At 38.7% G+C, this 26,353-nt stretch overlaps 1 protein-coding gene across 1 annotated transcript in view; it reads left to right on the top strand.

The window, feature by feature from the left end:
• CSMD1 (CUB and Sushi multiple domains 1) overlaps positions 1 to 26,353 on the top strand; it is a 1,580,412-nt gene that overhangs the window by 1,190,944 nt on the left and 363,115 nt on the right. The window contains exons 15-18 of the mRNA XM_040643176.1: positions 2,035 to 2,229; positions 9,856 to 9,994; positions 12,989 to 13,176; positions 20,990 to 21,178. Of these exons, the coding sequence (XP_040499110.1) occupies positions 2,035 to 2,229; positions 9,856 to 9,994; positions 12,989 to 13,176; positions 20,990 to 21,178 (711 nt within the window). The remainder of the gene's footprint in view (positions 1 to 2,034; positions 2,230 to 9,855; positions 9,995 to 12,988; positions 13,177 to 20,989; positions 21,179 to 26,353) is intronic.

Genomic DNA, 26,353 nt, shown 5'->3' on the forward strand with positions numbered 1-26,353 from the left:
AAAAAAAAAAAAAAAAAAGAAATATATATATATTACACACACGTGTGCATATGTATGTATGTGTATGTGTATGTAAACTGATATTAAGTACACCCCCTTAAAAGATAAATGTTCCAAGAGATTTTTATATTATCCACCCAATACATGGTCTGATTTCCTGAGTTATTATTTATTAATCATTACCCTATAACTAATAAAAAAATAAATAACTTGAGAAAGTGAACTTTAAAGGCAAACATAAAATATAAAGAGAAAAGTTATCCTAGAAGACTAAACAGAACCAATATTATTTTCTGGAAATTGCTCCTGTGACACAGACACATTTTCATATTAATGTTTGTTCTTCCGAAGGCAGGAAGCTGTAACTAGAAATTCCAATATTTGCCCCAAGTTTCCTATACTTGATTATGTGTGGGCTCTGGCTGTGGTGTGTACCATGAAATAGTCTATTTACAACTTAGGGAAAGAAGAAAAGTTATGGTACAGAATCACCAGTTCAAAACTAGTTGAACGACTGTAAATCTCTGCAAGTGTGGATTGCCTTCTAGTTGGAAGCCATCAGTCAGTTTCATGTGGCCACTTATTTGGCCATGTGCAAAATTGTTTGAAAATGTGTGTCTTCACAGTTTCGTGTTTCTTCAACTTTACTGCATCATCGGGAATTATTCTCTCACCCAATTATCCCGAGGAATACGGCAACAACATGAACTGTGTCTGGTTGATCATCTCCGAACCAGGAAGCAGAATTCACCTCATCTTTAATGATTTTGACGTGGAGCCCCAGTTTGATTTCCTCGCGATCAAAGATGATGGGATTTCTGATATAACCGTCCTGGGCACCTTCTCAGGCCATGAGGTGCCCTCGCAGCTGGCCAGCAGTGGACACATAGTCCGCTTGGAATTTCAGTCCGACCACTCCACGACCGGCAGGGGATTCAACATCACTTACACCAGTAAGCAAGCTTCCCCCCACACCACTTCCAGGCCCCCTTTATTTACACGTATGTGGCGTGTGGGGTCCAGGCTGACACTTCATAGCGTGAGAGTAGCACAGTTAGATAGCATTGTCCCGTCATCCTAAACACTACATCACCCCATGGAGGTTGGCATCTCAGTCAGCCTTATAGTAGGGATTAGCTCTCATGTGTCTTTTCTCTTTCTCTGATTTCCCTCCCTTCCTTCCTTCCTTCCTTCCTTCCTTCCTTCCTTCCTTCCTTCCTTCCTTCCTTTTTCCTTCCATCCATCCATCCATCCATCCATCCATCCATCCATCCCTATATCCAGCCATCCATCCATCAACACATCCTCCATGCACCAAAATAGTGTATTAAAAAGGATTGAGGCATTTGGGGTGTGGAGCCCTGGATTAGAACACCAGCACTAGGATATACTTAGTGAATTTTGCTAAGAGGGCTCTTTTCTTTGTCTCAAGGTCCTCATTTGCCAACCAGATTGTATTTAAGAACATCTACTTAAATGCATTGTTGAGGGAATAAAAGAAGGTAACAATGTTAATGATGAGTTATAAATCATAATTTACTGGCTGCCTACTTCTCTTGGACACTGTGCTTAAGATTTGCCAGGAATTATTTCATTTACTATCACAGTAACGCTGGGATATAGGCTAGACATTCCTCATCTGTAAATTAGGATATCTAATCATATCATCAGAATATCTGCCCGGGGGCAGATAAAAAACACAGGAGCCAGGATTCTAACCCAGATGTGTCTGAACCAAAATCCCTTCCAGCACCTGCCATATTTCTGGTTTTTCTTGGTGCGTGTGAAGAGTGCTTTCAAACTGTGAAATGTGGTAGAGATGATAGTTACACATATTTATCCATCTATTCTCTCTCTTTCTCTCTCTCTCTCACTAGGTATCAATATTCTATTTGTTTAATGCATTTATTTATCGATCTATAAATGTACAACTGAAATTTAGAATAATAAATTGCTTTATTAGTAGGCTTCTTTCTTTTTAAATACACATACTTAGTATTGAAGTATTTTTGTTCAATTTTTTTTTCCCTTTAGCATTTGGTCAGAATGAGTGCCATGATCCTGGCATTCCCATAAATGGACGACGTTTTGGTGACAGATTTCTACTTGGGAGTTCGGTTTCTTTCCACTGTGATGATGGCTTTGTCAAAACCCAGGGGTCGGAGTCCATCACCTGCATCCTGCAGGACGGAAACGTCGTCTGGAGCTCCACCGTGCCTCGCTGCGAAGGTGAGGGTCTCCTATCACTTGCCAGTGATTTTCCTTTAAAATGGAGCATCAAACTTAACAAACAAAGGGACAAACAATCGTGTGGGTTTCCTAGGACTGCTGTTCCCAAGCACCACAGACCCGGTGGCTTAAACAATAGAAACTGAGTGTCTCATGGTCCTGGGGGCTGGAAATCCAAGAGCAAGGTGTCAGCAGGGCTGGTCCCCACTGAGCTGAGAGGGAGAATCCGTTCTGGTTCTCCGCCAGCTTCTGGGGGTTCGCTGGTGTCTCTGGAGGGGCCCAGCCAGCAGAAGCGTCATCTTAGCTTTCTCCATGTGAGAGCACCTTTGTTCCCAAATTTCCCCTCTTTCTAATGACATCAGTCACATTAGATCAGAGCCACGCTAATAACTCATCTTAACTAATTCCATCTAAAAGGACTCTCTTTCTGAATAAGGTCACATCTTCAGGTGCTGGAATGAAAAATCCAAAATACAGATTTTGGAGGGATATAATTCAGCCTATAACAATGGCATAGTTTTTAGTAGCTATGTTGTTTTATTGCCCTTAATGTAGCTGATATAAATACCATCTAACTAATTTTCTTCTTGACATTTCTGCTCTGGTTAACTGTGTAAGAAAACTGGGGGGGGGCGGCAGATGAGGAATAAGGAACATATTACCTCCAATGTTTACTCAGATGAAATATAGTTACTTAGAATATATATTCACACCCTATCAAAATGGCCCATACAAATTGAGCTAAGAAAAGTTTTTGTAAAAAAAACTTATCTCCAGTAAATATCAAGAAATACATCTTAAAATATGACAGTTTAAATTAAGTGGAAGATATAGAGACTTTCCATGCACCCCCTGTCCCCAGAGAAGCACAGCCTCCCCCACTATCAGCATCCCCATGGGATGGTTCATTTGTTACAACTGATGAGCCCACAGTGACACATCATCATCACCCCGAGTCCATAGTTACATTACAGGTCACTCTTGGCATTGTACATTCTGTGGGTTTGCACAAATGTGTAATGCCATGTATCCCTCATTCTGGTATCACACAGAGTAGTCTCACTGCCCTGAAAATCCTGTGCTCCACCTGTTCACCTCTCCCACCACACCCAGGCCCTGGGAACCACTGATCTCTTTACTATTTCTATAGCTTTGCCTTTTCCAGAATGTCACACAGTTACAATCATATAGTATGTAGCCTTTTCAAATGGGCAAAAATTACAAATTTTAGTGCAAAGGTAAAGTACCATTTTTGTCTACCAGATGGGCAAAGGTTTGAACATATTAATAAGAAGTATTACTGGCAAGGTTGAGGAGTAACTGACATTTTCTGGCCATGCTGTGAAGGGTATGAAATTATGGTATCATGGTGTAAATTCATATTAAGCATCTTACGTTTTTTCTTAGTTTTTGAGCTATAAATTGTATTTCTGGTTGTAAGGCCATATTCAAGCAACTCTGAAAAGATTTTTTTTTTCCAAGAATGCTTTTTGCAGTATTAACATAACAACCAAAGGTGCAAACAACTCAATTTTAAACAACAGAGAATCAGTTAGATAAATCATCACACATTCACGCACCGGGATATACACACCACAAACAAATATTGTAACATCAGAGATGTTCATCATATATTATTGTGTGAAAGACCAGATAATATGACCACTTGTGTTGTAATATGCCATTTTTGGAAACATATAAATATTCAAGTATCTCATGGTAAGAATTTTTAAAAGCCTGAAAAGAGAGTGTTCACCAAAATGTTAGCCAGAGATGGGTGATTTTTTCCCACTGTCTATTTTTAAATTTCTCAGTTGTCTTTGGTCAGTAAGTGTTTATTTTACAATAAGTAAATTCAAAAGAAATAATGTGTCAAATATAATCTAGAGTTGAAGGTTATTCTCTTCTGTAGAATGATCGACCTAGAGTTCCCATGCGGGCAGTCTAAGCAGAACCAGAATCCAACCATGGCAGAGTGAACTCCTTAACCAGCTAACCAGCAGTGTGGTGGAGTGGGCTCATGATTCACAATCTCATCTTTCAGCCCTACTGCCAAAGTTATCATCCTCCATCTAAGCATCAGGGTCCTGCTAAAGCTCCATAAAGATGTTCTCACTTTCACACTTTCATGAAGTGCTCCATTCGGTGGACGAGGAGCACCATTGGGGGGTGGAAAATTGACAAATTAAAGGGCAAGAGCACAATAGGAGGATTTCCATTCTTATCTATTTTTATCACGTATTTTAAATGTACAGCTTTTAAATGCTACATCGTATCTAGTGTTAATAAATAGGTAGGCAATTATCCTTTATAAATAAGTGAAATGACACTCATGGGTGCTCAAGTGATACTCACGACAGGTCATGTGTAGACATATTTGCCGGTACTGCTCCAGCCAAGCATAGCACTATTGGCTGTGAAGCATGGGTAATTTCATAAGAAAGAAGTTTGGGGAAAAAAAAAAAAAAAAGACAGTACCTTCTACTCTCTGCTCTCTCCTGGCCGTGGTTCTCCTGTCTTTGGTGTGCTTACCTGTAAATGTTGTGTGCAGATGTGTTACAAACTGCAGGGCAAGTATGTTCATCAGCACGGTCAGGGGAAGGAAGTGTCTCTAAGAAGTGGCAGGTGATGTTTAAAATAAAATCAGAGGGAGGGAAGGAGAATCCTATTAAATGTGAATGGACCATTCTCGCACCATTTGGAAGAGACCTTCAGAGAAGTTCAATCAAAACTCAGCTATGCATTATTAACACAGAAAACTGTTAACACAAAAGACTAGTTAATGGTGAAATATTTTTTAAAAATTTACTCATACTGAGAAATCCAGTTATTGAGCCCTGGTGAATTTCAGGGAGTATACATAGGTGTTCTGCTAATATAACTAGCTAGATACCCCGATCGATATCCTTGCTGAAGACAAGTAGAAATGTTACTTTCAGGGGCACCCAGTGGCTCAGTCAGTTAAACGTCTACCTTCAGCTCAGGTCATGATCCCAGGGTCCTGGAATCGAGCCCTGCATCAGGCTCCATGCTTGGCAGGGGCCTGGTTCTCCCTCTCCCTCTGCCTGCTGCTCTCCATGCTTGTGCTCTCCTGCTCTCTCTCTGACAAATAAATAAATAAAATCTTAAAAAGAAAAGAAAGCAAAACAGAAATCTACTTTCAGAATTAATTGGCTCTAGCTGGAAAAAATCAAATGGGAAATGAAAGATTTGGTACCACAAACACATTTAATTGAAGAGATACAGAAGGAATCTCAAGTTCCTTAGAGACTATACACATTTCTTGTTTTTCTCACATATTACTTGTTATAATCAATTCTTTACTTGATCATAAGGTCTAGGCTACATGTGCTGATCATATGCCAATCACAGTGGAAATATATTATACCAATAGAACCACAGAAAAATACTCTAAAGATAAAGCTTCAAGCCTTAAGTCATATGCTACCCCGTCAATGAGAACCCTTTCTGTTATGATAATGTGAGACAGGAAGCCTATGCTAGGAGACAAATGCCCCAGTATCGAGCAGAAAGACACAAATTAAAGGAACTTATTGCTAATGTTAACAAGTTGGGGAAAAAATGAATGTTATATTAATAAAAATCAAATATTAGAATAATGTAAGAGTGAATTATTTTTTGATATCAATAAAATAGACAAAGCTTCTATGATTCTGATAAGAAAATTAGGAGAAAAGACAATTACAGGTATTTAGCGAAATCGAAGAAAAATAACCATGGTTACAAAAATAAAAATTCTACATAATAATAAAATAATAAGTTATTACTACTAGTAATAACTTTACATAAAGAGTGAAAGTCTCACAATAAAGCAATTCCTTTAAAAATTATGTTTATTTATTCTGGCAGAATTTACTGGATACCAGCACATCATGGACATAAATTTTTTGGCCCCTGGATGAAAGATTTATCTCTATTTACTTGTTCTGCCTCTAGCTTGCCCATAAATATCAGTGCAGCTCATTGTCACTAAAAACGCAAGTTAATTGGGGAGGGAGTATACAAGAATACATTGTCAATTCTATGGCAACAAATTTTAACATTCAATGAAATTGGTGACTTCCTAGCAAAATATAAATTACTCAAAGTGACCCAAATAAAAAGTGCAAAATGTAAATAAACAAAATACCTAAAAAGAGATCTGAAAAAAGTGTAAAGGTTGGACACTGAGAAAGAAACAAGCACCAGAGAGGTGTGCAAGGAAGTTCTCTATCTTCCAAGTTCAGAGAAGTTGAGTGTTGGGAACACTATCACAGGTAATGCAAAAGATGCACTAACTCTTGTATATCATTTTATAAAGCCAGTGTTAAGTGTAATACACCCTAGCCATTAAATTAAAAAAAAATAAGCTATAGGGGCGCCTGGGTGGCACAGCGGTTAAGTGTCTGCCTTTGGCTCAGGGCGTGATCCCGGTGTTATGGAATCGAGCCCCACATCAGGCTCTTCCGCTATGAGCCTGCTTCTTCCTCTCCCACTCCCCCTGCTTGTGTTTCCTCTCTTGCTGGCTGTCTCTATCTCTGTCAAATAAATAAATAAAATCTTTAAAAAAAAATAAGCTATAGAAAATATATATGTAATCAAAACGGGTTTATTTTAGAAATATGATATTGGGTAGTCCATCAGTGCAAATACACACTGAACCAAACACGAGTTTGCATTCTAAAAAGACCTCACTCATTTATTTCACCCATGTGAATAGGAGCGTCATTGGTGCTGTTCACTGGGTAATCTGAATCTCCATCAAGCAGGATGGCGTTTCTTGGCCCCCTTGGGGTTTGATGAAACCTGTTTCAGGTTCTGGCCGGTTAAGAATGAATAGAAGTGATATAGTCAATGTATGAATATACCTTTGATTGCCTCCTGCAAGACTAGGTCAAGAAAGGAACCCCTAGGGACACCTGGCTGGTTCAGTGGATGGAGTGTGCCACTCTGGATCTTGGGCTCCTGGGTTTGAGCCCCACATTGGGTGTGGAGATCATTTAAAAATAAAATGATGAGCACTTGGGTGGCTCAGTCAGTTAAGCATCTGCCTTCGGCTCAGGTCATGATCCTGGGGTGCTGGGATCCAGCCTCACATCAGGCTTCCTGCTCAGTGGGGAGCCTGCTTCTCCTTCTCTGTCTGCCCCTCCCCATTGCTCAAGTTCTCTCTTTCTCTCAAATAAATAAATAAAATCTAAAAATAAAAAATAAAAAACTTTAAAAAATTAATTAAATTAAATTTAAAAAAAAATAGAAAGAAAAAGAAAGGAGCCCTGGACATGTAGCCTGTGTGAAAAATGAATCTCTCTCATCACAACTAGCACAATTGTGAAGTTGTTACTACACCATGACGTAATCTAAGCTGGCCGATACGACAAACTTGACTTCATCATTTAATATTTTTTTGTTTAATTCTGTTGACCTACAATAAAAAAATTAAAATATCTATTTCTTTAGGATAAAGTGATACAAGTTCTAATATACACTGTAAATTGTAAAGTGATATGTAAAAGATGAGATATTAATAAAAGTGATGTATGACAATGTTGGCACATTCCAAGAAATATAACAACTCAAAATTTTTAAAAAGCTTTACTGAACTAAAGGAAATGTACACATATGTATTTAGGTGGGAAGTAGGGCTTATAAAAATAAAACAATTCATCACACAGATTTAGAAAGGTCACATGTAGCAAAGTTAAAAAAATCTGTGTTTGCTCTATGTCTTTCTCATATATATCCTTGGATAGTAAAACACAAAATAAGTAAAATTGTTTAATTTTGCTTATGTCCTACTCTAAAAAGGATTTGCTTCAACATGTCAAGAAGCATAGGAAAAAAGGCTAAAAATATGAATGGAAGACCTTAACTAGAAAAAATTTCAAATGTTAATTAGCAAAAATAGGTTATTTTTTAAATTATGAATGTATAAAGTAATGAAAGTTTTCTTCAAGAACTCAAGGTCATAAAAAGAACTCTGATTTCCCATTAAATATCTCTAATTCTAGAAATAATGTCCACCTATCACAGCTGATTTAGAAAAGAAACTGTATCAAGAAAACATGATCTGCACAGCAACCATCCGTTTTTTTCCCACCATTAGCATATTTTTAAAATTCTACCTCCCTTTTACTCGGAAGATTTTTTTTTATTGAATTTAGATTATGCTTTATTATGATTTTGTATTCTGCTTTGTATAATGTAATGTTCTAATTGCAAAGAGTTACTCCTAGTAACGAAGTCTCAGAACATTATTTCAAATGTATTTGTGACATATTCCAATATATAGTCATAAACTTTTCATAAATGTTTGCTTTTCCTTTTATTATTCCATTATAAATGAAGCCACCATGATTACCTTTATAGATTTTTCTCTCAGATGTTTTTCTCCAGCCTCAAAACTTGGTTGAAATCATGTATAATTTTTTAGTATTTTAATGCATACGGCTATTTCTCCATAAAAGACTTATGTTTTCAAAAATGATTTTTTAAAACTAGGGACATGTTTATGTTTTATTTAATATCGGTAGAGTTACAAATTTGATTACAAAGAAAGCAAAGAAGTTTGAGAAGAAAAATCTGAAAAAAATATGTGGCTGGACAGAAACATGTTAAATACATGTCATTATTTAAAAATTCCTTAGATTAGGGACGTCTGGGTGGCTCAGTCCGTGAAGTGTCTGCTTTTGGCTCCTGGATCCCCACATGGGGCTCCTTGCTCAGCAAGGAGACTGCTTCTCCCTCTGTCTGCCGCTCCCCTGCTTGTGCTCTCTCTCTCTCTGATAAAAAAAATAAATTAATTAATTAAAAAATAAATAAATAAATAAAATTTTCAAAAATAATAATAATAAAATAAAATAAATTCCTGTAGATTATACAGAAATGCAACACCCCTTTTCCTGAGCACCAAGCACACACCTTCCTGAAACTTCTTTTCTTCTTTATAATCACGGATCACTCAAAAGGACTGATGCAGATTAATTCTATGTTTATCGAATTTGAAAATTTTGTTTTGTTCCCTAACATTCAGTACTAATTTAGTATGATGTAGGTGGCAAGTCATTTAATAAAATAAACACAGCCCAAACTGAATAAGCACAACACACATCTTTAAGTATCGTATCTGTGCACACACACACACATACACACACACATACACACACATGTACACACACATACACACATACACATACACACACACACACACACACACACACACACACACACACCCCACAGGGAATTTCTGTTCCGATGTGAAGCAACTTTGCTAATCAATAGATATTTGTGGAATTACAAACACACATGAAATTTGGGTATCAATGGTATGTACTCATGAATTTGTTTGGACGGTTGGATGTGACAATTCGTGGGAGTCATTTATGTCCTACTTACACCTTGACTTTTCAGGTCATAGGAACTTTGCTGCGGCTTGATGATAAATGCCCGGATGTGGGATAGATGTGCTCTGCTTTCGAACAATGTCGCTTACTTGGGAATACTTTTAGCATGAATACTTGCAACCATGAAGTCCGTAAAGACAGAAGCACATCCCTGTGCGCACGGGCGGTGAAGTGATGTATCCCTGTGTATTTGATGGGACCTGCTGACCCCTGAACTCTCTTTCAGCCCCGTGTGGCGGACACCTGACAGCTTCCAGCGGACTCATTTTGCCTCCCGGATGGCCAGGATATTATAAAGATTCTTTAAATTGTGAATGGATCATTGAAGCAAAACCAGGACACTCTATCAAAATAACTTTTGATAGGTAAGAAAAAAAGTTCTCTTCCTTAATTTGGACCTAACAACCCATGCATGTCCAATGTGTTTACTTAAACGGATCGTGAGACTTAGAAATAGGACAGTTCTCGGTTGGTTCCCCCAAAGGAGTTCACTTAAAAAGAAATAGTCATTTGCCTGATAAGTTTTGTTCTTCTTGAACTTTACCCTCTGAGGCTGTAGCTGAGTCCTCTCCACAGGCTTGAGTCAGGGGGTGGCAGTCCCAGGTCATCATTCTCCAGAGCTCACAACTGCTGGCCCTGCTGCAGACAAAACCCACAGGGTTTTGGACCTGTGGCTAAAAGACACTGCCTGGCGGGTGATTGCAAATGGAAGCCCACGTGGTCCCTTAAGGTGCCTTCTGGAACAGCCCAGGAAAATGGTTTCATGTCCTAGTGATGTTTTAGCTTGCAGAGCGGGCACACCTGCGACAAATTAGTGACCCGTGAGTGGTTCTATCACTGGAATGCTGTTTGGCTTTGCTATTTGAGAATGAATTCGATAATCTTAAAAAAGAATCATGCTCTTTGAATTCTCCGTGGTAAAACGTGTTTCCATTTATCTCTGCAATAAAATTGCTTGGATGGTTAACATCCAAAAATGTTTTCAAAAAGATATATGCTTAAAGAAAAAGATCTATGCTTTAAAATAGGAGGCGTATTTGTTTAGTGTTTTAAGCTTAATCTCTGAGCAATTTTAAGCTTCCTCTAACAATGAACTTCTTCTTGACTAAAAGAGTTTGGGTTTTAATATTCAGGATATTATAATGTCTCAAGCAGATGAACATTGCTACATTATTTTGTTTGTTTTCCACTAATTTTCTATTAATAATAATATATACAGGAAGATTCTTAGTGGGAGTCGCATTATCATTTAGCATTATTTGTATTTGAAATTATTGTTCACTTTATTATGTCTAGTAACATAATAATCTCCAGTAGGACAATCTCTCAGAAGAAAATTAAAATTTTGTCTTATGTATCCATTACACTGGAGAATGGATCCTTGCATATAAACTTAATCGTTGAGAAAAAATTAACACTATAATATTGAGTAAATTAAGTTGGATTCCTTATTAATTTTCATAACTTTCTGGTATTGAGAGGGGGAAGAGCAGAGTCCTTCCTGATTCCTGGCATCACATCAAATGTAAATCATTTAGTAAAAATTGTGACTTTACATCCTGGTCTGGTGCAAGGTATCAGCATTCTAATTTCAGTTGCCTGAACAAAGAGACATGTAATTTTTCTCCATCTTGTCTTTGCAAGATTATGGAACTGTGATATTTTGCTGAATTCCATTAATAGAGCCAATACTTCTGGTATTTTCAGGGATTTGTGATTCTTACACTACTCTTTAAAGATTTATGTCTGCAGCAGAGGGCTGACATACTAATAAAGCACGTGTTTGTAAATACAACTTTAAAAGTCCCTACTGATGTTATTGTTATACAAAGTGCCTCATGTTGCCTAATAATGGAAAACATTCAGAGTTCTCTCCCTGAGGCTGCCCTGGGAATCTTCCAGCTGTTGTGATGGGCACTCTCTCAGTCTTAGCTGCTGTTCCAGAAAGAAGATGTGAAAACTGTAGCACAAATTTTTCAAATGAGTTGTACTTCATGCTTATCCAAACTTCTTGAATTTAAATACAGATCACTGAGAAACCACAGGGTCTTTAAAGGACGTTTTAGAAAAGTAAAAGAGGAAGCTGCCCCATTGGTTCCCTGATGCCCAGCCTGTGGCTCCCTTCTGGCCCAGCCATGGGAAAGGGCAAGTGTTTCCAGTTCTCTATGGAAGATCCGGGGCCGCAGGGCCATCCTAAGTTAGTTGGAAGAATAGGGCATCGTTGTCCATTTGCTTTAAGAGGAGTATATGTGATTCAGCGATAATCCAGCAGAGCCTGATGCTTTCGGCATCTTTCGTTGTGGTTTTGTGCCATGAAACCAGGAGAGCCTGCACTCGCCCTCCCTCTTCCTCTCCATCAGCATTATTTGATGCAGAGGATGGGGGATAACGACACAGGCTTCCACCGAAGTCTTAGTCTGAAAGTCACTGAGTGAATCAGAGGCTCACAGGGTGTAAGGTGCTCCCTGAGAGCACAGCCGAACACTTGGAAACCAGGTTAGCTCTTTGAGGACAAGATGGGCCCATTTAGAAAATTGTCTCGGTGCCTGGAATGGTGTCTTCATTGCTTCGAAGAGGACCCAAGTGGCTGCAACTATCTATAAATATAACATTGGGGCAGATTCTCTGGAAGCATAACGTCCTTCTCGAAGAAAAGTTAAGCACTTTTTGGAAGCTGTTCAAATCATTGAAGTAGTGTTTCGTTTCTGAAGCAGCAATATGCTAAATCTTCTAGTGTCCAGAAAGAGTTAATGCCGCTTAAAAAGGCACCGGATTTTTTTTTTTCCTGAAAAGTACTTAAAGTATTGTCATGTATTTTGAATTACTCTCTTCCTTTAAGAGATCATTTCTGTTCATGTGTGCATTTCAAGATATCCATAATCAAGTTGAACAGGGGATCATGAAACATAGTTCAAAAATGTATAATGATTAATTGTTCACTAATCCGGTTTTAATTTAGCCCTTCCTTCTTTCCTTCTTACCTTCTTTCCTCCCTTCCTTCCTGCCTGCCTTCCTTCCTTCCTTCCTTCCTTCCTTCCTTCCTTCTTTTCTTCATCTCTCCAAAAACTAACCTGGTTCACAGTATTTTTATTTTAGAGCTAAAGACTGCCGTCTTTTGCGTTTGGGATGTTACATGACTGAGTATTCAGTAAGAGGGAGGGGTTTAGGGTCTATCTTTTCTTCTAGAAAAACTGATGCTTCAATATCATATGTGCCCACGTGTTTTTTAAGTTTGCGTAACTCTAAATCTTTTATTTATAGTGATATACATCAGTTCGCAATAAATGAATGAAGATATTTGGGAAATGTCTATAAGTTAATGCAGCTTTGCTTTTCTGACTGGATACAAATCTCCGCAGATTTCAGACGGAAGTCAACTATGACACTCTGGAGGTCCGAGACGGGCCCGCCAACTCGTCCCCGCTGATTGGAGAGTACCACGGCACCCAGGCTCCACAGTTCCTGATCAGCACGGGACATTTCATGTACCTGCTCTTTACCACCGACAACAGCCGCTCCAGCGTGGGCTTCCTCATCCACTACGAGAGTAAGTCAGAGGGCGCCCTGCCCATCACCCGCCTGCACTCCAGACACACGTCTGGGTCCCGAGCGTGCACCTGACCTGATGATTTATTGGTCCTTGCAGCCTCTGTCCACACTGTGGCCTCATAAGCACTTTCTCATATGAGTAAGAGAGCATCTTGTGGGTTTTTACTTTAAAACTCCAAAAAATATATATATTTGTTTACTATCAAATTAAATAATTAAATAGTGTGTTCCTTCACTGCATGATAACATTATGAACTTCTACCATGAGAAATAGAGCTCCTGGCCACAGAGGCCAGAGAGGCTATTGCTATAATTACAGCTCCTGAGCAATGGCTTAGGGGGATTCTTTGCTGGGAAAATATGGAATATGGTTAGGGCCATCGTAGTTCTTATCTGTTGGTTCGTTCACATGAGCACGTGTCCCTGGGGAGAGAACATGGTACGCAGACCGGAGAAGGAGTTAAAACGCAGCAAACTCACGAAATGACACGTGAGTGTTGCTGCGAAGACGTGTGAACAAGAGTTAAAATGATTATTAGAAACAATTACAGCAGTTGCTAAAATACGACAGTGCAGGGTATCCTGCCCAATGTGAAATGCTCCCATTTCTGTTTCCGTAAACACAAATTTGAGTCTCAGCCTTAGTGTCTGAAATTAGAGGATCAGGTTGTTGCAGTATTTTATAGTCAGCAGCTGTACTTCTGGAATACAGCTGGGGGTTCACCCAGAGAACACATGGTTAGCACAAGTCAATTAAAAACAAACAAACCCAGGGCGCCTGCATGGCTCAGTTGGTGAAGTGCCTGCCTTCCACTCAGGTCATGATCCCAGGGTCCTGGGATTGAAACCCTCACCAGGCTCCCTGCTAGTCAGGGGAGCCTGCTTCTCCCTCTGCCCCTCTCTCCTACTCATGCTCCTCTCTCCCTCCCTCTCTCTCTCCCTCTCTCTCAGAAAATAAATAAGTAAATAAATAAAACCTTAAAAAAAACTAAACATTATTTCTTCTGAAAATGTTTCACTTTCAGAGTAAAGGGAAGAAGATGGATGAACGCAGGCTAACACTGGGTCTAAGGGAATAGAATGCTATTTTTTAAGATTTTTATGGTTGTTCTTTTTCATAGTTTCATCCCAAAACAAACAAAACGAAGTTTCAGTGTTATTTAAAAACATATATATATATACCCACACATATAATTTAGAAATGCTCATGTATGAGGTCATATCTAACATGCTGGATGTTTAATAATTTTTTTTTTCTGTTTCTTTTCTCACCTTCCTGTCCACACATCACCCCCTGCTACTCAGCTCAACCTCTGTGCAAACCCCATCCAGCAACTCAGATTAATAACCCGTATGTATATTTCTCTGTTTCATTTGCTTATTTACAGAATTACATGCAAACATGTATACACATATATACATATACAAGTCTACGTGTACTTCTTGATAAAAAAGTCACATTACACTTGTTTTGATAGTAAGAAAATTGACTATTCGTGATTTAATGATTAATTTCAAATTTAATTCAGTTAGTTTCACTTAATGTATATGCAACGTTTATTTTGAAGTAATGTATTTTTTAAACTCGAAGTACACTTTAAGAATGAGAAAGTTTCATATTTCATTCCTTTTTAATGTCCCTTCAAGTCATCCCTTTTCTTTGGAGTAGAGATATGTGCATATTACAACCATCCGAATTTGCAAATCTCCTAAGCTCTGATGACCAAAGTGCTGTACCTTTTCCCTCCCGCCGCACCCCTGCTTCTTAAGTCTGGAACTCCTTGGCCTTTGAATACACAGTTGGATGAAGTTTAAAAGAACAAGTATTTTTGGACCCTGAACAATACTAGAACAGAGTTTCCCGTTCTTCACTTTCCTCTCCCTCATTTGTGTAGCCATAGATTATTTTGCCTATTTTTTCTAGTAGCCTTAACAAAAAAATGTGTCCTAAAGCTTATATGTGGGTCATAGAAACTGATTGCATTTACTCACCTAACTGGTTTAAATAAATGGGTTATTCTTCCTCATTCTTTCTGGGATTCAAAGAATGATAGAAAGTCAGGTCACGAGTTCCTATTTACCTTGTCATCCTTACTAAGAGAATATCATATGCAGATAATTATAACAATAATTTTTTATAGTCTTACCTGAATGACTATGCGACACTGCAGGATTCTTTCCATTTCCTCTATGCGTGACAGTAGAGCTGACCTTAGTAAGGCATCTGTCCATAGCTGGGTGTGAGCTCTCAGACAACAGCACTCGTGTCCTTTTTTGCTCAGGGTATCTGTCAGTTGAAGAAGAAAGCAATCACGAAGCTGGTGCATTTGCAGTGGGGCGATCGTTGTGAGGGTGTCAGACATTTCTGATGGGGTCTAGAATCCCTTCCCCTTCCTACTTGAGACGAAGAACAGGGGGCTAGCTCTGTAACCACAGAAGAGGGCAGAGCCATCACTGGTGGTGAAGACGGGTAGGGTCCCCATAGCACCCATCTGTCCCTCAGTCTTAGAAGGGACACTGGTCTAAACACCCATGCTGACTTTCGCATTGGGAACTCCTAGAGGTCCCTCCAGAAAGCCCCAAACATTTTATATGAACTCCTCTGAAGGACAGTATCGAAAGTATATTAGGAAAATATTACCTGGAAGGACATCACACTGAAGCTTCACTTGTTATCACCTCAATTGATTTCAGTTATTCTGTATTTGAGGAGAAACAAGGAAATGCCCAAAAGCAGGTGCGGGGCAGGATACGGCATTTTTGTCAGGAAGTGAGTCTGGAAAGGCCTGGAATCCGTGACACGGCCCTTGTCGGCTGCCGTTGCACGTAACCATTACCTGTCAGCTTGAAAACGGAACAGGTGCCCGCATGCCAGCTCAGATGTTCCGTGCTGCCGTGCCGTGGGTGGATGGAGACCTAAGCAGTTTTAGAAAGCCCTGGGCCCAGCTCAGACCGCCGTCCTTGTTTAGAAAAGATGCTGAGGAGCCAGTTTTTCTCAAACGTTACCGTGCATGAGGACTCACCCGGGAATCCTGGTAAAATCTAGGCTCCTAAGCGCACTTTCCAGCTACTGGGATTCAGTATGCCTGCGCTCTAGGCCAGAATTCTGGATTTTTGTCAGGTCCTCGAGGAGGTGGTGTGAAGGTGACAGTAGGTGCCTGACCCAGCCCAGGCAGGCCACAACAGGCGCTGGCCTGACTCACGAGTTCCAGGTAGAGGGAGAAGGTGCGGGCGGGAGGGGAGGTGGTGCAGAGAGCACTCGTGGAATAGAAGAATAAAGAGCAGAGAGAGATGGGAAGACGAGAAGAGCATAAAAAAGACACATTACCAACCCCTTTACAATGTTGACTGTTTCTAGTATCCTTTGAAGAAATCTGTTCAGAAGCCAATATATTGGAAGTAGTAGAAAACAACTGGGATTTCTCACCCAACACATCTTTAAAAAATGGGTTGCCCGTGATGCAAATGATTCATATCCCATTCTTTATGCCATTTCAAAATAATAATACAGCTCATCCCCCTTTCATATTTTGTCATAAATGTTTGACACTGTAAACCTTCCTTGCTTTAAGAAAAAATTATTAACGATACAACTTCATGCCGAAATAGGCACATGAAAATCTACTTTACAAACATAAAGCATTGCAGAAATAACCACACTCTCTGCAAGGTTGACTTCCTTCTGCAGTGGTTCCATAAGGTAATGGGAGCTACTATAAACAGCATGACTTTCTGCTCTTTTTGAATTATAAGGTAGAAGGGCTGAAGTCATTTTTTTCAAGTTTTTCCTAAGAGCATACCTGGAATTGTAGTTCTGTGTGCTGAGTTTTATAAATCTTCGATCTTACAAATACAGTGTCCAATTAGAGTCTGTCCTTTTATTACTTTACTCTTCATAAGGAATATGATACAGTTCCTTGTATAATAGTCATTGTATTACGCCCCCAGAATAAGCCCTTGTTCGCTGTTTGTTTGTAGAGCTTTGAATCACCACTTTTAAAAAGCCACAACTTTGTAGGGAACCGGAAAATAAATGGATGTCTCAAGTATATGGATGTTTTCCATTTAATTTTAGAGCATTTTTTGGGAAATGCTTTCAAAGGTCTCTTTTAAAGACATTTCAAGAAAGAAGCAACAGTCACCCGTGTAATTGTCTGTATCCTGTTGTGCAATTCATACACGGTGCAATTTTTTAAAAAATTGTGAGAGACAAAGAAGTTTGTGTGTGTGTGTGTGGACAAAGAAGTGTGTGTGTGTGTGTGTGTGTGTGTGTGGTACAGATTAGTTTCTGAGATTTAATGACATTTCTTAAGATCAAACAGGAAACCTGACCGAGATGTAATGGATATAGAGGCTGCGCTGTTGGACAATGAGCCACGCTGTGGACACGGGAGCACCCGCACACATGGGGGAGAGGCAGAAAGCAGGCTAGGGTGGAGCTGTGAATCTCAGCAAACAATTTAACATGACCAAATGGCTTAAATTCTTGGCTTATTTCCTCTTCTGTAAAATGGGATTGTAACTGCTGTTTCAAACCCTTTCAAAGGCCGTGGAAAGTGGCCACCTTTGGGAGATAGAAGATACTCAGAATTTCCATCCCCTTCCAGGGACTAGAACTTGTATTAAAACAGATAGTTAAGCACAACTTTACTTATATCAAATGTACATTAACATAATCTGCACATGGATGTCTTCAAAGTCATCAACTTCTTTTATTCACGGAGAGCAAATTTATTCGATCACGTATTTGACAGACCAAAGGATGAGGAGTGGATTTGTATCTCTTGTGTCAAAAAATGCATAGTCATGTTAAGTTCCAAGGAAGGAACAGTTGGGATGGAATCAGCATGTATTCAAAACTTCCACAAAATCCTCCAATGGCAGTTTTTCTTTGTATCACGAGGGCTCGACACAAGGGGAAAATGCTCGAAACAGTGCTTTGAAGCACTCTTCCTTCAAAGTCCTCTGTACTTTTCCTTCAAAGTAAATTGGCCACCTGTCCTCACCGACTGGTTTTAGTTCATTTTAAAGGTCTGGTCCCATCGAGCTATGTCACCTACTTTGCCCTGTATTCTCCCTGCTGCCATCTTGTTTTGAAATCCGTGCATATGGTGTGTTTCAGGTGAATTGGTCATCAAATCTATTATAATTCTACCCCTCAACAGTTATCTGCACCCGTACTATCCCTTCAAATATATTTTAATGCAAAGGAGTACAATAAGTGCAAATTTTACAGCCTAATATTTCTGTCCATCGTTTTGTAAAAATGAATGAATGAATGATGCTATGACTTCAACATAGTATTTAATTTTTAGTTCAGTTTCACATGTAAGGAATTCTATGCTTACATTTGTAAGCCTTGGTTTCCTCTGATGTTTTTCTCTTTTTTTCCCTACAAATTTTGTGTGGGAAAAATTTTGCTTACAATTTATAAATTTTATAATGAATATTATTCCTTAATATATTATTTTCACATCATCTAAAGTAATAGTTCCTATTAATTGTGTTTGCTGCAGTGAGTATATTGTTGTTTAGTGATCATTGGAAACCATTTGACAAAGTGGAATAATACCATGAACAGGTTTGTCAGGAACCTGGGGACCACTCCATTTCTTAGGCAAAGCTTCTTTTGAGGGAATTCTTGTGTTAATCTTGTCACTACAAAACCTATCAGCCAGTATCATGTACCCATTGTATACGGGGCATTCACTACATATAATCTCTGAGCTGTTATGGAAGAGGTCATAAACATCGACTTAGGATAAGAAAGTGTGTGTAGTGGGAGAAAAAGAGAGTGAGAGAAAGAGAGGGGAGCAGAGTGGGTGATGGGTTGGGGGACTAATGAGGCTCACCTTGCTTTTGGCAGAACAGTACCTCACGCAGGAAAGGAAAGCATGCAAACATTTGCTGCCGTGCTTTGCAAGAAGTCATGACAGTTATATCCTGCTGTTTTAGGCAGTAGGCACATGTTAGTTTTAGGAAATTAATTAGAATGTTTAAGAAAAAGTTCTTGGGAAAAATGGTGCTATATACATTTTTGGTTTTCACTTTGCTTTTTCTGATCATTGTTTTATTTTTTTCCTTTGGAAAACTATGATCATCTTCCATTTTTTTACCCAGTATAACTGAACTCTGAGATTAAACACACAGATTTGCAAAGGGCAAAATCCGCTTATTTTGCAAATTGTAAAACCATCTGCAAGTTCAGGGTGTTCCAAAATGACCCTCGGTTCTGATAATTTGATAGAAGGACTTAGCACTTACTGAAAGCTGTTGTATTCATAGTCATGGTCATTATGGGAAAGGATCCAAATTAGACCAGGCAGAGGAAAAGACACATAGGGTGTTATCTGGAAAGGGGGTTCCTACCTGCAGCTTCTGCTTGTCCTCTCTCCATGGAGTCATGAACGGGGTCACCTCCTCCCAGCCATGATATGTAACAATATGCACAGTCCCGCCAATCTGGGAAGCTCACTGGTGCATCCGTGTCTGAAGATTTTGTCAGTGTTTCATTACAGAGGCATAGTTAATTGAATTATTGGCCATGTGGTTGAACTCCATCTCCAGCTGCCCCTTCCTTGTAGGGTAACCTGAAGTCCTCTTAGCCCAGGAGCATGCCAGGAACCTTAAAGACACTCCCAGAACTCAAGAAATTCTAAGGGTTTACAGGTTACATCTTAGGAGCTAGACTTCTCTTGGAAAGCACATTCTTTATGACCTGCTTTTTCAGTAGTGGCTCAGCTGTCCTCCTTGTGATCTGATGTCTGCGGAATCACATTTTGCCATTCTAATGAACAAATATTGTCACTTATTGTTTGTTCTAAAAAGCCACCCCTTAGCTGTATATCATGTATTTGACTTAATGAGAGAGGGTATAAGGTAAGGTACATCACTCCAACTTTGGTAAAATCTATGCAATGATTGGAAATGTTATTCCAAAGATCGTTTGGGGGGTGGGGGTGAAGCAGTCTGACGATTGGTAATGATTTCAGATTTTTGACTAATAGCCCAAGTCATTGTTGTTATGTTCTGAGCCTTGTTGAGAGTTGTGTAAAGCTACAGCAAAGTCTTTTTTATTTCTTTGAATACATAACCATCACAATGATATCTTCCCCATTCCCGTTTTCCTTATCTGTTCAAATATATATTCCAAAAATAAAGTGAAATCTCAGAGACAGAGAAAAGAAACTCTTATAATGACATGATCATAATCACTTGACTTTTTATAGCACTTTACGTTTTAGCGTCTTTTAGCATAGGCTAATTGTAGCCATCTCGAAAGTGGCTGACTTAAGTGCAAATTTGAAAAACGCATGGACGTATGGAATGCAATTTTAGAAAATCAAATCCAGTGCAGTTTTAATTTACATTATATGTGTATGGACTTGGGTGCCTGCGTGCATGTCTATGAAAGTCGAAGTGTGACGACTGCCAAAATCTAATTGGAACATAAAATATAATAAGAAGGGGGAGGGGTAGGCTAGAGATAGAAAACAGGAAAATACAGGCTTCATTTAGTACTGGTTTTCAGATGAAAAGAAGTAAAATTCAGACATCAGAGGATTATTCAAGGTTTTACTACATACATGTCATCTGGTAAGTAGTTAACAATGTATCTCTCTACACAGAAAAACAGGGTCAAATACATGAAAATATATTTATTTTTTTACATTTAAGGATTTTGGGATTCACCTGAATAATTTTTTGGGTCTGATAATGTCTCAGAATATCTTATGCATATATGGAACAGACTTTTTTTTTCTAGAAACCAGCGGAGTTCCATATGTAATGCATTTTTTCTGTGCGTGCAGGTGTGACCCTGGAGTCGGACTCCTGCCTCGACCCTGGAATCCCTGTGAATGGTCATCGGCACGGCAGTAATTTTGGCATTAGATCCACAGTGACGTTCAGCTGCGATCCAGGATACACGCTCAGTGATGACGAGCCCCTGATCTGCGAGAGGAACCATCAGTGGAACCATGCGTTACCCAGCTGTGATGGTAGGTGGAGGTCGAGGAAGCTGGAAATCAGAAAGAAATGTAGAGATGTGGAAATATTTAAATTGTTTGGGTGGTATGTGTGGGATTTCACGGGGCAGTATGACATGAAAAGGTGTACACCTTAAAAATATTTCCGTGTAACACTTAAAGTTTACCCAGCACATGTTTTCCTATGAGGTAGAGCATCTGCTTAGAAAGCAATGTGAACAATTATGGGGCGACCTTCAATTTTGATCTCAAACACTGAAACTTATGGAGCTTAGTTACGCATGTGCTCTTCCACGGGACATTTGTTGAAAGTAGCATGTGAAACAGGGAGTGAGTATGTATATTGCACATCATCAGACCTGGCTTTCCTCCAGACCAGGTCCAAGCATTCAACAACTATCTGGGGTCTGCACTCTTCCCTCTGAGCTCCCACCTCTGGGGGACCTCTTTCCCCGGAGAACTGGGAAGTATTTTCTCAGAAGATCCCCAAGTGGTTTCTTGGTCATACAAGCCACTCCCTCTGCCCTGCACAGATCTGCTCTTGGAAGTCTCAAAACAGATAACATTCTCCCTGATCATAGTGAATTGCTCAACTTGATGCTATGCAGTGTATAGTTACAATAACCAGATACACAAGTATGTTGCTTCTGATCATTTGCAAACAAAGTAAGGGATTTGTCCTTTGGCCATGAATATAACCACATTATAACATTGTTTCTATGAAAGAAACAACATTTTTCCCAATAACCTTTTTTCAACAATGTTATAACGTGGTGTATCCATGGCTTACAGAGAACCATAAAATAAGTGAATTTATCTATGAAAGCATTACACTTAATAGCAAATTATTATAAAAAGTCCCATGAATGTTAAGAACAGAACAACTTTCTCAGTATCAGAAATGTTACTTTACATTATCCAGAAGATCCAAACTCATGCAATAATTTAAGAAAATGGTATAAGTTATAAATATTATAAAGAGAAGATAGTCACATTGGGTAGTGAGTACTAGTAGAAGACTGCATTCAGGAAAAAACTTATAAATCAGTGGATTTCCACAAAGGACACAACATATTAGAAGTATAATATCTATATACACTAAAGCTTTCAGAAGTATATCTAACGGGAGAGATGAAGGCTTATCTTTTTTTTTTTTTGAAAGTTTATCTTAAAAGAATTTAGAAGTTCATGGTAGAATACAAAAGAATATCCTAATAAGTGGTAATACTAAGTATGTTTCTAGATGGTAGGGAGGAAATTTAAATATACAAATTTTCTACAAGTAGAGTTTTAATTTCAGCAAAGTCTAAAGATAATTTGGATTTTTTAATAGAAATTTATAAACATGTTAAAAAATTGATCTGGAAGAGTAGAGCCTCCAAATAGAAATATATATTTTTAAGAATGATAAGAAAGGACTCTCTCTGGGATCAAAGCATCCCAAATATCATGTTTAAATAAAATAATTTGAAGTCAGTGCAAAAGTACTCACATAGATTAGTGATATGGTACAAGCATTCCAATAACAAATCTACGCCTGTATAGGAACTTCATTTGTTAAAATTATTCCAAATACACGGGGAGGGATGACTTGTTTCGTAAATGATGTTGGTTAACATGGATATCTAAATACACCTAATGAAAAATATTGACAGATTTCACTATACACAAATTAAAAATTCTATTTAAAAAAAAAAAAGTAAAAGAAAAGGGTTAGACTATAGAAATAATTGCTCTGTCCGTGTAATGTGTGTGATTCTAAATCATGCTATCATACAAATGTGTGGAAGGAAAACGATGACACACACAAGACACTAAATCCATGGGGAAAACATGTACACAGGCTGTTCACAGAAGGAGACAACAGGCCCATAAACATTTTAAAATATGCGCACTCCAATGCGGACTCAGGAGAATGCAAATAAAACATGATAATTTCTCCACCCTGTTGGATTTGCAAAAAAAGTAGAAAGGTCAATTTCTGTATCATTGTGGGATTACGGAACTGCCTGTGCAATCTACCCTATTGTTAGGAATTTAAAATGATACACTCTTTTTGGAGGAAAGAGATAGCAGTAACAGGATAATGCATGTTGTGTATGTGAGCATATGTACATGTATGTAATTATAGACACATTCACACAATATGCACAGAAGGTGACTGAAAACAGACATTCTAAAACTGTAACCCCCAATGCTCTCATTTGGGGAGACTGGCAGGCTGTAGGGAGAGGGAAGAGAGACTTTCAACTTCTATCTCTACTTTTTTTTTTTTTTGATGTTATGTTTATTTTTATTACCATGTTTAATTTTTTTAATTGGAACTCTAATAATGAAAAAAAATACATAAAATTTACCCATGTGATTAATAAACAGTGTCGGAAGGATGCTAGCTGCTGGACTCATTAAAATTTTGTAAAATCTGAGAATATCATAGATCGTATACAAAGCTATTTAGTATATTTGTAAGGTTCTTTATTGGCAATAATTACAAGGACATGAAGTCTGATAAAGGCCTAGCCCTTAAAGTACTTAGTTGTTATTCATGTGTAACTGAACGTCAATCAGAATATTTATTAAATTATTTAATCCAAAATTTGCAGCAGGCTACACATGTAAGTAATTGTATTGGAATATTTACCTGATATGCAAACACAAGACTTTATTGGGTGCCACTGTGCAAATATAATTTTTTTTTTTAATTTTGGACTAAAGCTCAAAATGGAAATTAGGGGTGGAACACGTATAAATTGCTCTCTTGTTTACATTTTCATTTGGGGTGGCCTGGTTGAGCAATGGCTAACACAGGGCTTCTCGAGTTGTCTTGATTCAGACTTTTCAGGCAGAGCTGGGAAAATTGAAAAGTTGAGGTCTCTGATTGTGATTTAAACTCTGTGATGAAAGCACCTGGTTCATCATAAGGAAATACACAACAGTCGTCCAATTAACTACATCTTGATCTGGTAAAGAGAACTGATGTTTGCCGGTGAGAGATACTTACCATGACCCAACTGAGATCTGTAGTTTTGATTTTAAATTAGATTCTTCTCAAGAAAGAACAACGATGGTCTCCATGTACTCTTGATTTAATAGGGGTAACTTCCTTAGTTTAAATACTTCAGTATCTGGCCAAGGTTGTTTTCTGCCCTGCCCAGCAGACAACGTAGGCAGACCCCCCCGTTCACTCTTGCCCTCTTCTTCCCCTCAAGCAAACCCGCGCATGCGGTGGTTAGCCCCTTCTGTGTCCCTGCAAATTGCATTGCCCAAATGCCCCCCCTCCTCCAGGACCAGGATGCACTCAACCTTCACCAGAATTCTAGAATCACATCATGTCACTAGCATCATTAACTTTCCTAACAGCCGTTTCTCCTCATATGCAGTTCAATAAAGTGTAACTTTGATTTAATTTAAATATATAATCCCACATAACTAGGCAGTCTGTCTTAACCCATGCAAGCTGCTATAACCAAATACCATAGACTAGGTAGCTTATAAACAGCAGTTTATTTCTCACAGTTCTGCGTGATGGGAGTTGAAGCTGGAGGCACAGCATGGTGGAGTTGTTGTGAGACCCATGTTCCGGGCTGCAGAGGGCTCTGTCATCTCAGGTGCAAGGGGCAAGGCAGCTCTGTGGAGTCCCGTTTATAAATGCAAGAATCAGCCCTTGTGACCTGCTCGCATCTCAGAGGCCCACCTCCTAACACCATTATGTTGGGCCTCGGATTCAGCATGAGTTTTGGGGGAAAGCAAATATTCAGACCATGAGGTATATACATCCACATACACTTAACCATTCCATACAGTCGCCTCAGTTGTATTTTAAAGTCATAGTGATAGGAACTGAGGGACTCACCTAAAATACAGCACTCGAGCTGGGACTCCTGTGATGAGGACAATTTCTCAGTGTCCCACCTGCGAGCAGGCATCTAGGCAGAGGAAAGGGACACACTCCCCGGGAGCGGACAGACACGATAGCACGTTCTGCCAATTCCCAGAGGTTTGGTGAAGTAGAGTGAATGGAAAACGAACAAAATGCTCCACAGGAGATTATCTAGGAGACATGAAGTGAGGATGGACAGAGAAGGGCTTCTAGCACTTTGCAAGTAACTGACATGCTGTAGAAATGAGTCTATATTTGATATTTTCCATAGAAAATAAAGCATGAGATTTATGCATTTTATCTTTTATTTTCTCCCCACTTAAACCCATGTAAATTTGAAATTTAACCCTTCTAATGGAATTTGTAACATAAGCTATCTGCTTTGATTTGGCTTCACTAGAAACTATTTCAGATAATAACAAATTTATGATAAAAGGCTATTAATAGATCTGCAAACATTAGGAGATTTTAGAGTTTGATGTGAGAGTTTAGTCAGTCATGCTTGATTGTTTTCATTTAACCATAAGGATTGTTCTTGTTGCATTTGCAAATCTTAAGCAATCTCTTAAACCCCCTGGGTTTTTATTGTGGCAAATGATACATCAATAGGATGTTTAAACCTTTAAAAAGTCATAGCTATGGGAATGAAAGAAGAAGTAAGAATTAATTATAATATTTTAAGTCACCATGAGACAAAGAGAAACGCTATATCTCTCACATCTTCATAGCATTGCTTCATTCTTATTATTTATGCCTTAGCTTACTCAAGTTTTAAAGAAATGATGTGAACATTTGAGTACATTGTCTCCCTTTTATTTGGTGAAAGACAAGTGCAAGAAAAATTCTGGAAAAATTTCTTCATTCAATAAATATTTTTGTAAACTGTTGACTCTTTCCACCAACATACTTTGGAAAACTACTGTCTTTCCAGCCACACAGTTGAGAGGTTTATAATGTATTAACATAGAGAAAAGAAAGACTTATTTTTTAAATCAGCTGGTGAAATAAGTGTTTTATTAGGCACAGGAAAAGTGTTTGAGAATAAAGAGATGGAAAAGATCATAGCTGCAGTTTGGAATCTTGAAAGTCTTGGGAGGCAGGTGTCAAAAGGTATCTTTAAGGATAAGGTTGAGAGAAAGGATTGGAAGTAAGGGGGTTCAGTAGGGGTTCAGGCATGGATGTGTAAAAGGGCTGGAGGATTTGGGGGATAGGAAATCATTTGCTGTGGAGGATGGAAGGTCCAAGGTCATTCAGAGGCCTTTCATGCTAGTCCTATGAGCATGGACCCGGTTCCATTGGGGAGATTG

Source organism: Ursus maritimus, unplaced genomic scaffold, assembly GCF_017311325.1.
Source record: "Ursus maritimus isolate PB19 unplaced genomic scaffold, ASM1731132v1 scaffold_28, whole genome shotgun sequence".
NCBI lineage: Eukaryota > Metazoa > Chordata > Mammalia > Carnivora > Ursidae > Ursus > Ursus maritimus.